General features: G+C 38.8%; 1 protein-coding gene across 1 annotated transcript in view; it reads right to left on the bottom strand.

The window, feature by feature from the left end:
- The window catches only part of baiap3 (BAI1 associated protein 3), a 51,816-nt gene extending 40,020 nt beyond the window's left edge, over positions 1–11,796 (bottom strand). The window contains exons 1-2 of the mRNA XM_084414511.1: positions 11,662–11,796; positions 1,149–1,310 (exon numbers count right to left, since the gene is read on the bottom strand). Coding sequence (XP_084270637.1) covers positions 1,149–1,297 — 149 coding nt within the window. The 5' untranslated portion in view covers positions 1,298–1,310; positions 11,662–11,796. The remainder of the gene's footprint in view (positions 1–1,148; positions 1,311–11,661) is intronic.
- Between the last annotated feature and the right edge of the window lie 1,500 nt (positions 11,797–13,296).

Below are 13,296 nucleotides of genomic sequence, written 5' to 3' on the forward strand. Positions count from 1 at the left end.
TTAAAAACCCCTGGCCTGAATGGAAAAGAAAAGGCCTTGTGATACCGCTTTGAGACAGAAAGGTAATTGTTGCATGATCCTCACAAAGGGCTTCTTGTACTGAATTGTTAACACCGATAAAATTGAAATGTGATAGAGCAAGGTGTCGAGATTGAGTCATTCTAAAAGCATGAATATACTATAAACGTAGTAGGCGTTCAAGAGCTAACTGAGTCACTGGCCTCTTCATGGACATCAGACATCCCACCATCTGTTAAGATCTGGGGGAAGTTAATAGATCAATACAAAACTCTAAACATTAAGAACACTGAAGCGATAGCCTCCGTTTGTTATTGTGTTGAATTAATCTCTGCTGTATCACTCTAAAAAATAATGTTGTTAAAGCGACCATGAAATTGAACTTTATGGGTGCAATTCCTTTCCCGTATTTTTTGAGACCGGTTGGGATAGGACATATTAAAGTGCTCATCCTTTTTAACTCGCCTTTAGTTCACAAACCTGGTAAATCCACACTTGACAGGCTAATCATGGATGAAAACCACAAAGACATTTTCAAAATGAATAAACTACAGCCGCTTCCTCAGTAACTAATTGGTGGTTGGGAAAGGAAATGAATCAACAAACCATGATCTGCTGCTGCTTCTAGTTAAAGGCAGATAGTAAATTATAAAATGTGCACACTACTGTTCAAAAGTCTGTGGTAAGTTACTTGTAAGTATATATACGTATATATATATTATTCTTTATGAATCTGGAACTATATATTGTAAAAAGCACACACTCTAAAAAATGCTGGGTTGAACTTTGGGTCATATATGGACAAACTCAGCCGTTGGGTTACATTTTTAAATTACAATTTTAACCCAGTGTTTGGGTTTTTACATATTTGACCCAAAATTGGGTTAAAACAACCCAAAATTATTTAGAGTGCAATACATACAAAAAGAAATTGAATTGATTTCATGGTTATTTGGATTAGAACTATTCTCTATACTGGTGCATTAAAGCAGTGTTTTTCAATCATTGGCTGTGTTCCACTTCACTTTTAGACATTCTAAAGTAAATTATAATAAAGAAGTGTGTTAAGCAGTGTCAGGTTTTGAAAGTCTTTTCGTTTTTAAGAATGTGCTCTCATGGTTTAGACCCACCTGTGTACGACGGTACCAGAGCGGCGTGCGAGCGTCGGGGGACTCCCTCCAGCGCTGGTGCTGGCCGGTGGCTCCCTCCTGGTCCTCAGGGACTGGCTCCTCTGCACCTGCCTGAGCACACTGCTCTTTAGGTCCAGCAGTGTCGACATGCTTGTTCACTGTCTGCAAAAAATACCACACACTGCATCAGCTACGCCATAGGAGAGGAGGAAAGGTGACAGAATGAGGGGACGTGTGGGGCCATTATCAGAGAGCACTTCTCAGAAAGGCGGGAGCGGGTGAAACAATTAACCCAGCGTCCACCTCTCAGGCTGACCAATTGCTGTGCTCGCAACAGGCACGATGAGTAATTACAGGCATCATCCCTCCTTCTCCTAATCCAGTTATAAACACGCTTTGCATAGGGCACATGCGGCTGCTGTCCAGTGTTAATTGACGTACGTGTCAGGCACATTTGTCTTCAGCCACAGAAAGCGGTCATCTGTGTGAGAAGCGAAGCCTGCAATTACTCTCAATGTCAAGACGGCGGCAAATTTTTCACCCGTCAGCTCAGATGTGGTGCAGATGGAGATTGTGAGAGTTCGGCAGAGGCTCTTAATACGGTTATGACTGGAACCACAGGCTTAAACTCAAGGCCCTTAACCTGAGGAGTCTTGAGAGGTGAGAACAGCTACTTCTGGGTACAGACTCACTGGGTATATGATTCACTAGTGAGCCACATTCAGTCACATCTTTGGGAAAAGCAACGGCTCTATTCAGAGAAAGAATCAAGGGGGGCGGGGGTTAGCGTAAGAGACTGACAGAATGAGTGAAGGAGAATAATTTTGATTGAGATGTCATATGCAGATGTACAAATAGTTCTTTCAGCTCATGACAGTTTTCCTTTGTCAAATCTCTAAATGTTACGAGGAGGAGTTCTGAAGCCCACTGTCATATCAGTTGTTTTCTATGCAATGACTCTATGTTTACTTGGGGATCTAACGTGTCCCTGGTGCATTCATAATACCTAATCGGCAGGTTTTTGTAGTAAAAGCTATATTTTTCAGAAAATGTAGCATTTTAAATCACCGTAGACTAGTTTGGACCAGTCTATATTGCAACATACAATTGCATTGGTTGTTGTATTCCAGCTTGACCAAGTCTTGGATACGATCAGCCAAAACAGCATGAAGGTGCCTCAAAATGCCTTGTACTTGTGAAGAAGATGCAACAAACTGGTAATTTATGCTGGTTACAAGTTTAGCTAGTTCAGGCCATTTGCAGGGTTGTTTTGAATCGAACCCAGCTGGGGAAAAAAAAAAACTCTTAGCCTAAGGATTTTTAATCCTGCTTCTGGTGGATCACCTTCCTGCAGATTCCTGAAGACCTTGATTAGCTGGTTCAGATGTGTTTAATTGGGATTAAACATTATTATATAAAGTGATATATAAATAAGCGTGCCGTTACTTGACTGGAGTGCTGTAGAGCTCGTGCAAACGTCAACATCGCTATGATCAGATGCTTTTCTTATGCTTTATTAAAGTACTTTTTCTGTTTTCTCAATTTTGTTGCGTGCTTATTTTGTTATTGAGAGGAAAGCGCATATTTACATATTCATCTAACCATTGCTCTCAGCAGTGTAGCTGGAGTCAGATATTCGGTTACAGTATATTGCTGGTCACCCCCCTAAACATCACTCCCATCCAGGTTACGGCACCAAATGTAACCGGTCCTACTAGACCCACTCCAAGCATGATTCGAACCAGGGTCTCCAGCGAGGCCAGAGGCGTGAGGTGTACATGAAGCTCTAACCAGTCCATTACTTGAACACATCAAACTCATACATGCAGCTCGCTGCTAGAAGACGCCTGACAAATGAAAACATTGTCTTCCAAAACCGGCTTAAATTATCGAACATGTTTGAAAGCCTCTGACAGGATGGAATTATAGTATACAACTAAAAATATTGGAGTCTGTTTCCATCATACCCAACATGATTTTCTGTGAAATATGTCAACTCAAATCTGCAAATTGGCTCTGACTTTTGGCAATTAGCGTCAACTTGTGGTATAGTGGTATAGTGTATTCCAGCCTTTGGTCTGGGTTAAGATCATGTCTGGTTTCTCTCAGCTTGATTAATCCTGCAAGACATGAGGAGAGGGTGCGTTTGCTTTTCAGCTTCCTTTAATCTGACCAGATGTGCATTAAGAAATGTCAAAAGATGGGCCAAAGCAGTCTATCTCAGAGTCTCAGCACCTTCCACAAAGCAGATTCCACCAGTCGCTGTGCTGGAATCGAGCATAATGCGCATTGAAGGGCACAGCAGTGCATTCACCTGAATTCTCAGCTCTTACTGGTGGCAATTAGCACCAGGCCACTGAGCAGCTGCTTCCCAGGTGAACACATTTCAATTACGCACTCCGCCACCTGAATTGAATGTCACTCCGTCGCAGTCATAAGCTCCCATGAAAGGCGATAACTGACATGCTACCAAACACAAGACAACAGCTGCCAAGGGAGCGTTGCCATAGCCGAGAGCAGGAACATCGGCTCCTTCTCACCAGGTCATCCCCGCTAAGCCGCTGTCCCTCGCAAAGGCTCTTGGGCCACATGAATGACACCACTGCTCAATAGAGACGGTAAGCCTGGCAGTCAAAGGCTTCTCGGCTGGGGACGGAGGGGTCTCTATGGTAACGGTTGAGCAAGAGGAACCGTCAATGCAGGTACACAGGATTCAACAAAAGCTGCACAAATCATGCTCTTCGTTTGCTTATATCACCTTTTGTCAGGGCATTTAAGCTAGCAACAGTGACCAGAGGATTCTGGGAAATATTCAACATCATTTTCTATTTCTAAACTCGCAAGTAAAAGTTAAGAGCGCCACCAGCAGATAAGTAATATTGCTGACATGCTTCTCTCCTCAGCTTCAGGTTTATCGATTTCAATTTCTCCAATTGCTACCAAATTGTTTTATTGATTTCATAATCTTCTTTTACATAGATTCCCACTCTCATTCATATACAAAGGCTGAACGGCTGCTTTTTCATATGGATTTTCATTCTCATTCATAGAGATGAGTTAACCTTCTGATCTTTGTCAAGCGAAATGAGGCAGGGCTGCTGTATAATGCTTTCGTTCAGTCTGACACACAAGCCTCACCAGTGCCTATTCCTCAACCTCCATTTATTTGTGGCAAATTCTTTCTGACAAGATATGCCATCCAAGGAAGACCTTTCAGACTACAATGAGGTTTTCCAGGTCAGTATGTATCTGTTTTATGTGAGATGTGAGCCTCCACTAGCCATATGTCACCAAATAGACCATGTTGAATGATTCTGGCATCATCAGATAGCAAATAAAGTTCTGTATTGCATTACTTTCGAGCTATTTCAACATAAATCGTATGAGCTGGGAAACTCAGCATGCTCTTTGACACTATTTCCTATTTATTCTATTGCTCTCTGCCAGGGCTGTCGCTAGTGGGGTGAAAGGTGGTGACAATTATAGGGCCCCCGCTGCCCAGAAGGCCCCACAAAATCCAGCAGTTATACTATATAGGCCCCTGTTGTATGAACAATTCGTTGTTTGCCTGAGATTAAAATGAAAACCACAAAAACATGCAATTTGGTTACCTGCTTCTCTTACCTCCCTAAAAATGGTTTAGTCCGATCTAAAGTATTTATTCATTATTCAGTCAGTGACAAACATCAGATAAAATTGTAAGTCCCAACCCAGCTCGTGAACAGAACCAATCAGAGTTGAGTTCAGTGCCTGAAGTTAACAATAAAGTTGGTGGAAGAGCAGGAGACTGACTGACTGACTGACTGAAAAATGTTGGGGAAACGAAAACATAAATCTGTGTACCAGAAACTCCATGAAAAGAAGGAGAGGGAGGCCAGGAGAGCTGTTGTATCCCAGTCGATCAAGACGTTCTTAAAGACAGGTTGTATTGTTATTCGCTGGGAATAAGAAAACTACCATACAGCCTGCCGGGTACTGTCACTTTTCATTATCGGGGCGCACCACAATCGACCAAATGATTACGTGTTCAAAATCCCTGTCTTTTACACTATTGTAAATAGAGTTAAAAAATTGACACGAGTCACAACGCATTGCATTATGCACCTGACCTATGAAGAAAACACGAATACAACACACTGCACTTGGATGAATACATTTATTCGATTTATTTAATAATATTACCAGTTCCATATGATCTTTATTAAAAAAATAGGACAATAAATGATTTTATTTGTAAAATTTGACTGCATTCTTGTCAATTTCTAAATGTTTACTTTTTGATTTATTAATTATTACAGAATGATTATGACCCATTATTTTGCTGTTACTTTTTTAAAATTGGTTTTATTATTATTTAATAATTTCTTGCTTTTTTTTAATAGTTTTTATTAGTTGTAATTTTTATATAAACATTTAACTTTTAAAATAAAGGTTTTACAACAACATCGCCTTCTTCTGTTATATGTGGGCCTCCATGCTCATCTATTGTACAGTATATGATATTGGTGGAGGGTGGTGGGGGCTCACATCAATATTTTTTTCAGGGGGCCCCGAATCCTCTAGCTACGGCCCTGCTCTCTGCCCACTAATCCAACAGGAACACTGTTTTCATAATAATTTATGATGGCAGGCCCTGTGATTGTCATCGACGCAATCACTGCTCTCTTCTCAAACAATGAATGAATAAGCACTGGATAAGCACTGAGAGACGGCCCATAACCGTGTCTCCAGTATTTCATAAATTGAAGAAATGTCAAGTGTCTTTCTCATTATGAAGCTCTGAATGGTGGGGTAAAAGGTTACCTGTAAGGGTGGCCATTTTTTCACTTCAATAATGAAATGATATACAAGTATATTTAAATAATTTAACCTGCCTATAGCCAGAAGGTAATCCAATCAAACCAGACCCACAATTCTTTCCCAAAACGTGTCATCTTTATTGGTTGTGTGGGTGTGGAATACCCTAAGGTTTTCTCATATTTTCAACCCGCTTTGCATTGTAATGTTTACTCGTTCTCCGTGTTACCTGGACCAAGAAATTCAGAGTTATTTGTAAGCAAAAGTCTGGAGGCAATGCCTCCATCGCACTACGATTGGATATGATTGGTTTGTGCGATAAATCCCGCCTCTTTTTTTTCATGCATGTTCGCGAATCGCTCTGAATAAACTAAATGATGGTGTTAATGGAAAGACTAATTAAAAAGTAAGTAAACAACTCGGCCACTTAGATATCACCGCTTTATGTCACGTCAAAATCAAACTTGAAATGGCTTGAAAACATGATGACTGTGTTTTTTTTTATTGACAAATCAGTTTGGGAAAATTAAAGGTACATCTTTATATCTGTGACAGACAGTGTTTATCGAGCTTCATGATTGATGGAAATAAGTTCACAAATAAAATATATTGTTTAAATTGTTACTGCCTTTAGTTATTATTTTGGAATAAATATAAAAATGTGTAAAATCGACGAGATTCGAGTGATGAGATTCATACTTGGTTTTAATAAATAGCACATTGATTACACAGGCCTAGTTAATGTAAAAGAAAAATACAAAATAGAATTGTATTTTTGTTTTTTGACGTAGTTTATTTGACCAGGAAAAAGTGACAACATTAAGTGTAACTGGGACATGAATTTACATTTGATTTATAAAAAAGATTTGAGAACTTTTGCCTTATAATACTTTCCACAGAATGTCTTTTAGCAGAAGCTTATTCACATAAAAAGACTTTAGACAAAGGTAGATTTCTAAATTGCTTCTGTATAATACAAGTCAAAAGGAACATATTTCTGGTTTGATGAGAATTAATTGGTACTTACTAGTTACTACTATTGCTGGGCCGTGGGGGTCCTAAGACAAAAAAGGTTAGGAAACACTAATACAGGGCAGGTAACACAGGGGAGGAACCGGGTCACATATCATTACAATCTAGGAGTCGATAAGACCAATAATCCTCCAGGCTGTGATAAAGGTGTATGGGGCCATCAGGGGATCTATGCCAGCTTATTCCCCACAAGGCTATTTTCACAGAGCCAATCTGCAGTGTTGATCAACGTTAACGTCAAGCATAGTATCGCAGAGACGTTTCACAATTGGGATCGATCCGACTCGAAGACCCATTGGTCTCTCTGAAATGAAACTAAATAAGAATAGCTATAGTTCTTTGTCTGTCCAAGATGCATTTGAGATGTTTACAGGCATTTACACTCACCATGTGATGGAACAAATCAGATAGACATCCAGTGACACAGTCTTTTACTCTGAGTGTGTTGTGTAACTGGATGCTGAACAATGACAGCTAGTGAAATATTCGCCCAGTTCCAAAACCTAGTGAGCTACTTCGCTGCCTACATAGCAACTTGCCTCAAAGGCAGCATCCTATAATCATTATGGCACCTCAAATGATTTTAAAAACTCTCCACATAAGCCAAGCACTCACTACAAAGACAGAAAATGTCTCCCTGTGGGCACTAAAGGACTCCTGTCATGGTGGTGTGCACAAACTATACAAGTGATCACTGACTAGGTGTGTAAATTGCAAGATTGTTCTTCTTCACATGATCCTTGAATACATTTGCTCGCATACGATTGCTGATTCTTGACAATATGACAACAACAACATGCAGTCATCTCACAAGTCAGCTCAGTAGATGAACTTCAGCGGATGGCGTGCACTATGTGACTTCTTGCTGCAAACCAGTCATCAGCTTAACTCAATCAAAATCTTTGAATCCTGCACAGGGTTTTTAGCTATTGGCAGCAAGACAAATAGCGATCTGTATAGGAGACTTGACGCACACAATTGATTTAAATAGAGTTTGACATTGTTGCAGGTAACACTGCACTATTCTTAAGGATAAATATTGCAAAGGACTGACATTTTTTATTACACATTTTTATTTAATTATTCATTATTTGTACAATTGACTTGGCATGCAGTGTCTTGCACGTTGCCAACATTTTCTATGAGGATAATAACATATCTGGCCGCAATGGCCAATCATATACAATGTTCTGTCATAAAACTCTAGATGGCGCAGGCAGGCTAATAGATCCTTAACTCAATCTGCTTGCAATCACATCATTCTCTATAGGACACAGGTGATTGGTTCCTGCTGAATCAGTAGCCAATTAACTCACTGCTCAACCTTCTAATACTGGGTCAGCATTCGCTGTAGCAGGACAGCATGCTTTCAGAAACTCTCCACCTTCCCCAGCTCCACCTGTATAGATCTGCTATGGGTAATTCATGTATGCTATATTGTACAGCTTACTTGCTCACAGCAGCGTGTCGTGTATTTATTGGCAGTAGCAAGTCCCGTACTTGCTCTGCAGCAGCAGCAGCAGCAATAACAGCAACAGCAATAACCTACAGCAGCAGCAGCGTAGCAGATCTATTCCGCCAAGACCAAACATATCAAATTTTAATTTTAAATTTTTTTTAAGTAGCCAAAGGATCCACACAATGCTGCACTGAAATTTGGCCAAAACAAGGCATCTTAGGAAGCAGCTTAATTTACGATGCTTAATTAAAAAAAAAAAGTCTTGTTTTCTTTTGGATACTTTGTTATACAAAACTTAATTATGTACATTACACCATGATTCTACTTTTTGTCTACTGCTCTTTGCATACTGAAAATAACAGAAGTAAGATGACGGTTCAGTTTCTGAGGAATTCTTTCCCCCATTGTCAGTTAATCTAGACAAAAAACAAAACACCTGAGCACAGATGAGCACAGCAGATGAAAAGCAGATGAGCACAGCAGATGAACGCAACGCATTTAATCAAGACAGTGGTATTAAAAGACCAAACTCAGGAGCTTTGGAACACCATACAAATAAAGCGTACAGAAAAGCAATTGAGCATCGCGTTAAATTGTACGTTAAGCATTTTCCGCCCATAGAAAACCAAGACACTTAATGAGGCTTAATGGACCAACAGTTAAAAAAATTATAAAAAAACACACAATTCGTTATACATTATTAATAAAACACAAGCAAGTTTATTTGCACTGAACACAAATTAGCTTTTTTTCGTCATATTCTGTGCTCATCTGCTTTTCTGTAGTATGCATTATTAGTATCGTGTTTACTGAGTTTGATAATATCATTTATGTCTTTTAATATCAGTCTAATGCATTAAGCCTTTAGTGTTTCAGAGCGTCGGAGACGCGGATTTCGTGACATCATCACGTACAATAGAAGTCCCATTTCATTGGCTAGGCGCCAACCAATAAAACGGCTCCTTCAGATTTTTATTTTACAGGTTTTCACATTGGAGCTGTGAGTGGAAATGTTCACGTACAAGTACGAATATTTATTGTACAAGTTCTCAAATTCACATCTACGTGCTCTCGAATTTTGCTACTCTTTTACCTTCATAATTATCTCTCACCCTCATGTCATTCCAGACACATATGACTCTTTCTTCAGTAGAACAAAAAGCTTGACAAAGGCTGTTCAGCTCCATAACAAAAAAAGTAACTATATTTCCAGGCTTCTGCAACCATATGATAGTTTTGTGGTTCTCTGGTTCAACTCACTGACTTTTCAGTGAATAATGCCTTAAATTTCAATTTGTTCATCACACAACGCTTTACTTGACTAGAATACAAGAATGATGCGTCGTACGGTGCATTTTGGGACCTTATCAGGAATTATCACTATGGATTCTCATCATAATGAAGTGAAGATTCTGCAACAATTCTAGATTTGGAATGAGATCAGAGTGGGTAAATGATTTTGACATTTACGGTCAGGGTTTTAACAGGCCACTGTTAGAATAAGAGTGGAATACATTTAAGTACTCAAATCAACAGCAAATTTCAAGCGGTCTTTTTAAATTAGGCAGAAAACTGTCACTCAACTATAAAGTGGAGCAGCTGATTATTGGGTAAAATAAAGGGTAAATGATGACGAGCCATCATGATTTAAGAGACTGATGAAAAATGGATGGACATTTGCAAGCCAACAGCTCTAATAAAATACAATCTAACTTCAAATCAAAAGAGATCTTAAACTCCAAAACAGCATCTGACAGCAACACATTAAAATACATAGTCGCTGCAAGAAAAGGAAAACAATTCCTCTTGTCTTTCTCTAGCTATACTGAGACGTTCACTGCAACTCACAGAAAGACTGATGAGAGAATGGAGTGCTGTCTTTCACCTGTGGCAGGAAGCTCTGCTCACATGTCTGCTCAAGCCCCCATTAAGAACAGCACAGATTTAAACTGTCAATCAGAGACCAAAGGGAAGTCTGCCGAGCTTTCACATTAAATTACACTGGGACAAGCTCATGTGTGAGCGAATGCGTCTCTATGGAAAAAGAAAGACGTATTTTCCATCTTGATACTTCAGTCTTGTATACGATATTTCTGAATTCTCAACATTTTGTCAATGTCGACAACATCAAGTGATGTTTACAATGAATACAAGAGACAAACACACAGAAAACGTACATTTTAACATATCTAAATTATTTTCCACTCACATTCATTTCACTAAGATCATCAAAGTTGTTATTTAAACCACTGTTACAAATTACGAACTCCACTTCATCTATCTTAGTCCATTTTGCCATTTAATTCTAAAGGTTTTTTTTTTTTTTTTTTTTTTTTTTTGCATTGAACTGAAAAGTTTTTGTACCATGTTTAAATAAACATACTAGACTTGATTTATAATTTGCTTCTTGGATTGTCAACCTTATCTTCTGTCTATATGTGTTGTTGTCTTGGAAACTAACTCCCTTGTGCACCATTGCACCATCAACACATTATGGGGGGTGGGGGGTAAAATAAAATGTTCGCATTGGGATGAAAATACTTATTGGCATTCTAAGTTATCCAGACACAGGTCTTTCAACTATTCCTGCATTATTTCTACTCTTGGTTGCTAAAACCCAAATGCATTTTACATTTCTGAAAAAAAAAAAAAAAAATGTTTTTTAGTGTGTGGGGCTGTTTTAGAATTCATTATAATTTACAATATGGACAATTGCATGTGATATGGAACACAACTTAATTTGTTTTTCATTGTCAAAAAAAAAAAAAGCCTTTAAAAAAAGCTGCGCCCTCTGAAAGCTACTTTGCCAGTTGCCACCTATAACATCTGTTGAGACATGGCTACAGGTGTGCAACTACTATAAGACATAAACACAGATCTGAAATAATATTTTGTTTTAAAGTAGCAACATTAAATCAAATGCTTACAAATTTTAAGCAATTCTTAAATGTAACTAAAACGCAATTCAACCCCACAATAAGCCATTATGCAGACTAAAATACAAATATATTGCGATTTAGTTAAACAGAAATCCTGCAACGACATGAGAGAGGTATAAAGCAAGACTAAACAACATAAACACTGACTTATACTCACAGAAAATAGATTAAGCTAGTAATATTTCCTTCTCATGCGAATTAGACTATAATTCCCCTTGTTAAATGAATGGATATAATTCAGGCAGCACAATGCACGTATAAATCCATATAAATGCGAGCATCTCACCTGTGGATTTCTCATTCACTGCTGTGCGATGCGCGCGCGACTGTTTCCGTGCGTCTCAGACTTTTCTTCTCCCATCGAAATCTACGCAACTGGTTGGTGGTATATCTCTTTAAGACGGGAGATGTCAACTAAGCAATAAACGTTAATTTGTCCTCATCTGATGACAGGAAAACGTTTTAATTTCTCCGAGACGTTTCCGTCTGCTCTCGTGCGCACCGGTATAATCCATATATGGTAAAGGGAAGTGCAAGACTACTTTGCATGCCTCGAGCTGTTGCTGAGGGGCTGTCAGCCGCTTTGCCAAGAAAGACCGTGTTTTATACTATTACAGCACAAGAGCACATTTCACTGTTATGGGTATAGCATGTAGCCTACTATAACATGAAATGCATATCAGAGACTTACAGGCAAAAACAAAAGCATCAGGTAAAACCTACAGAAAGTGTGAATACAGCAAGTTATAATATATTCTCTATTATAGTTGCATGAGTATTGCCTGCCAAACAGATGAATATCACAATTTGGACAGGCTACAATTTTACAAATCAGCCTAATAATTGACTCTCCCTTAACTGTGGGTTTTGCATGCTGTGCCATTGCATAACTTGGGCAAATTTCACAAAATCTCCATACAAACTCCAGGCTATTGTTTTCAGAGCTCACAGAAAGAAAGCCACAGCCAAGACTTGGCATTTATGTAGGTCTCCTCTATTTTGTTCCAATTAGACAAACCAGTAGGAGGAGGTGCTACCCTGCAGACAGTAGATCTGAGACATTTATTAGTATGAGTAAAACAGAAGCGTGGACCCAAGCTTCCAAACAGTGCGGTGACTCATACTGTCACAGACCAAACGTGTGAGAGCCTTGTGATCATGGACATGTGTGTGAGAATATGATGAAACATGATATTTTTAGTGCTTGGAGCAAGGGAAGAAAGCAAAGGACATTGAGGATGAAAATTACCTCCACTCTCAGATGTTTTGTTTTGCTTATTCTTTGGTGTTGTCTCCAGACAGATTCAATTAAATGTACACACGTGACAGGCTATAGATGGGGTGTTCTTTCAAATTAGCCCACTTTTTGATTAATATTTTGGCTGATTTTATTGAGCTGCGGTTATTGATTACTGGTCTTTCAACATGGGAAACTAGATTAGAAATAGATTAGTGTCAAAATACCTATTGGACTAGCCAACGTCATACTCAACAGACAAATCTGGCAAGTCAATTCAGAAAATTAAAACGCAATCTTTGCCAAATACCAGTTGTTAATTTTGAACGCATCCCTCGGGTCTTTAGTGACCTGGGAAGTCATTCATACCCTCCTCCTCTTTACATTTTTTTTTAAAGATAGACTTCAACCTTCTTAGTATTCCTCAATCAATTCATTATAAACAATATAACAAGAACAAATATATATATATAATAGAATGCCTGTTTTCCCATTCGTTTATATTTTTTCTGTACAACAATAATTGAATATTTGATGACTGAATAGGTGCAATTCACCTTTATTCCACAAGGTGACAATGTCTGATACACAATGATGAAGTGGACTCTTAGGGCCATATTTTAATGATCTATAAGCACATGGTCTAAAGCGCACGCCACAAGTGCACTTAGGGCATGTCCGAAT

This window comes from Rutilus rutilus, assembly GCF_951802725.1.
Source record: "Rutilus rutilus genome assembly, chromosome: 1".
NCBI lineage: Eukaryota > Metazoa > Chordata > Actinopteri > Cypriniformes > Leuciscidae > Rutilus > Rutilus rutilus.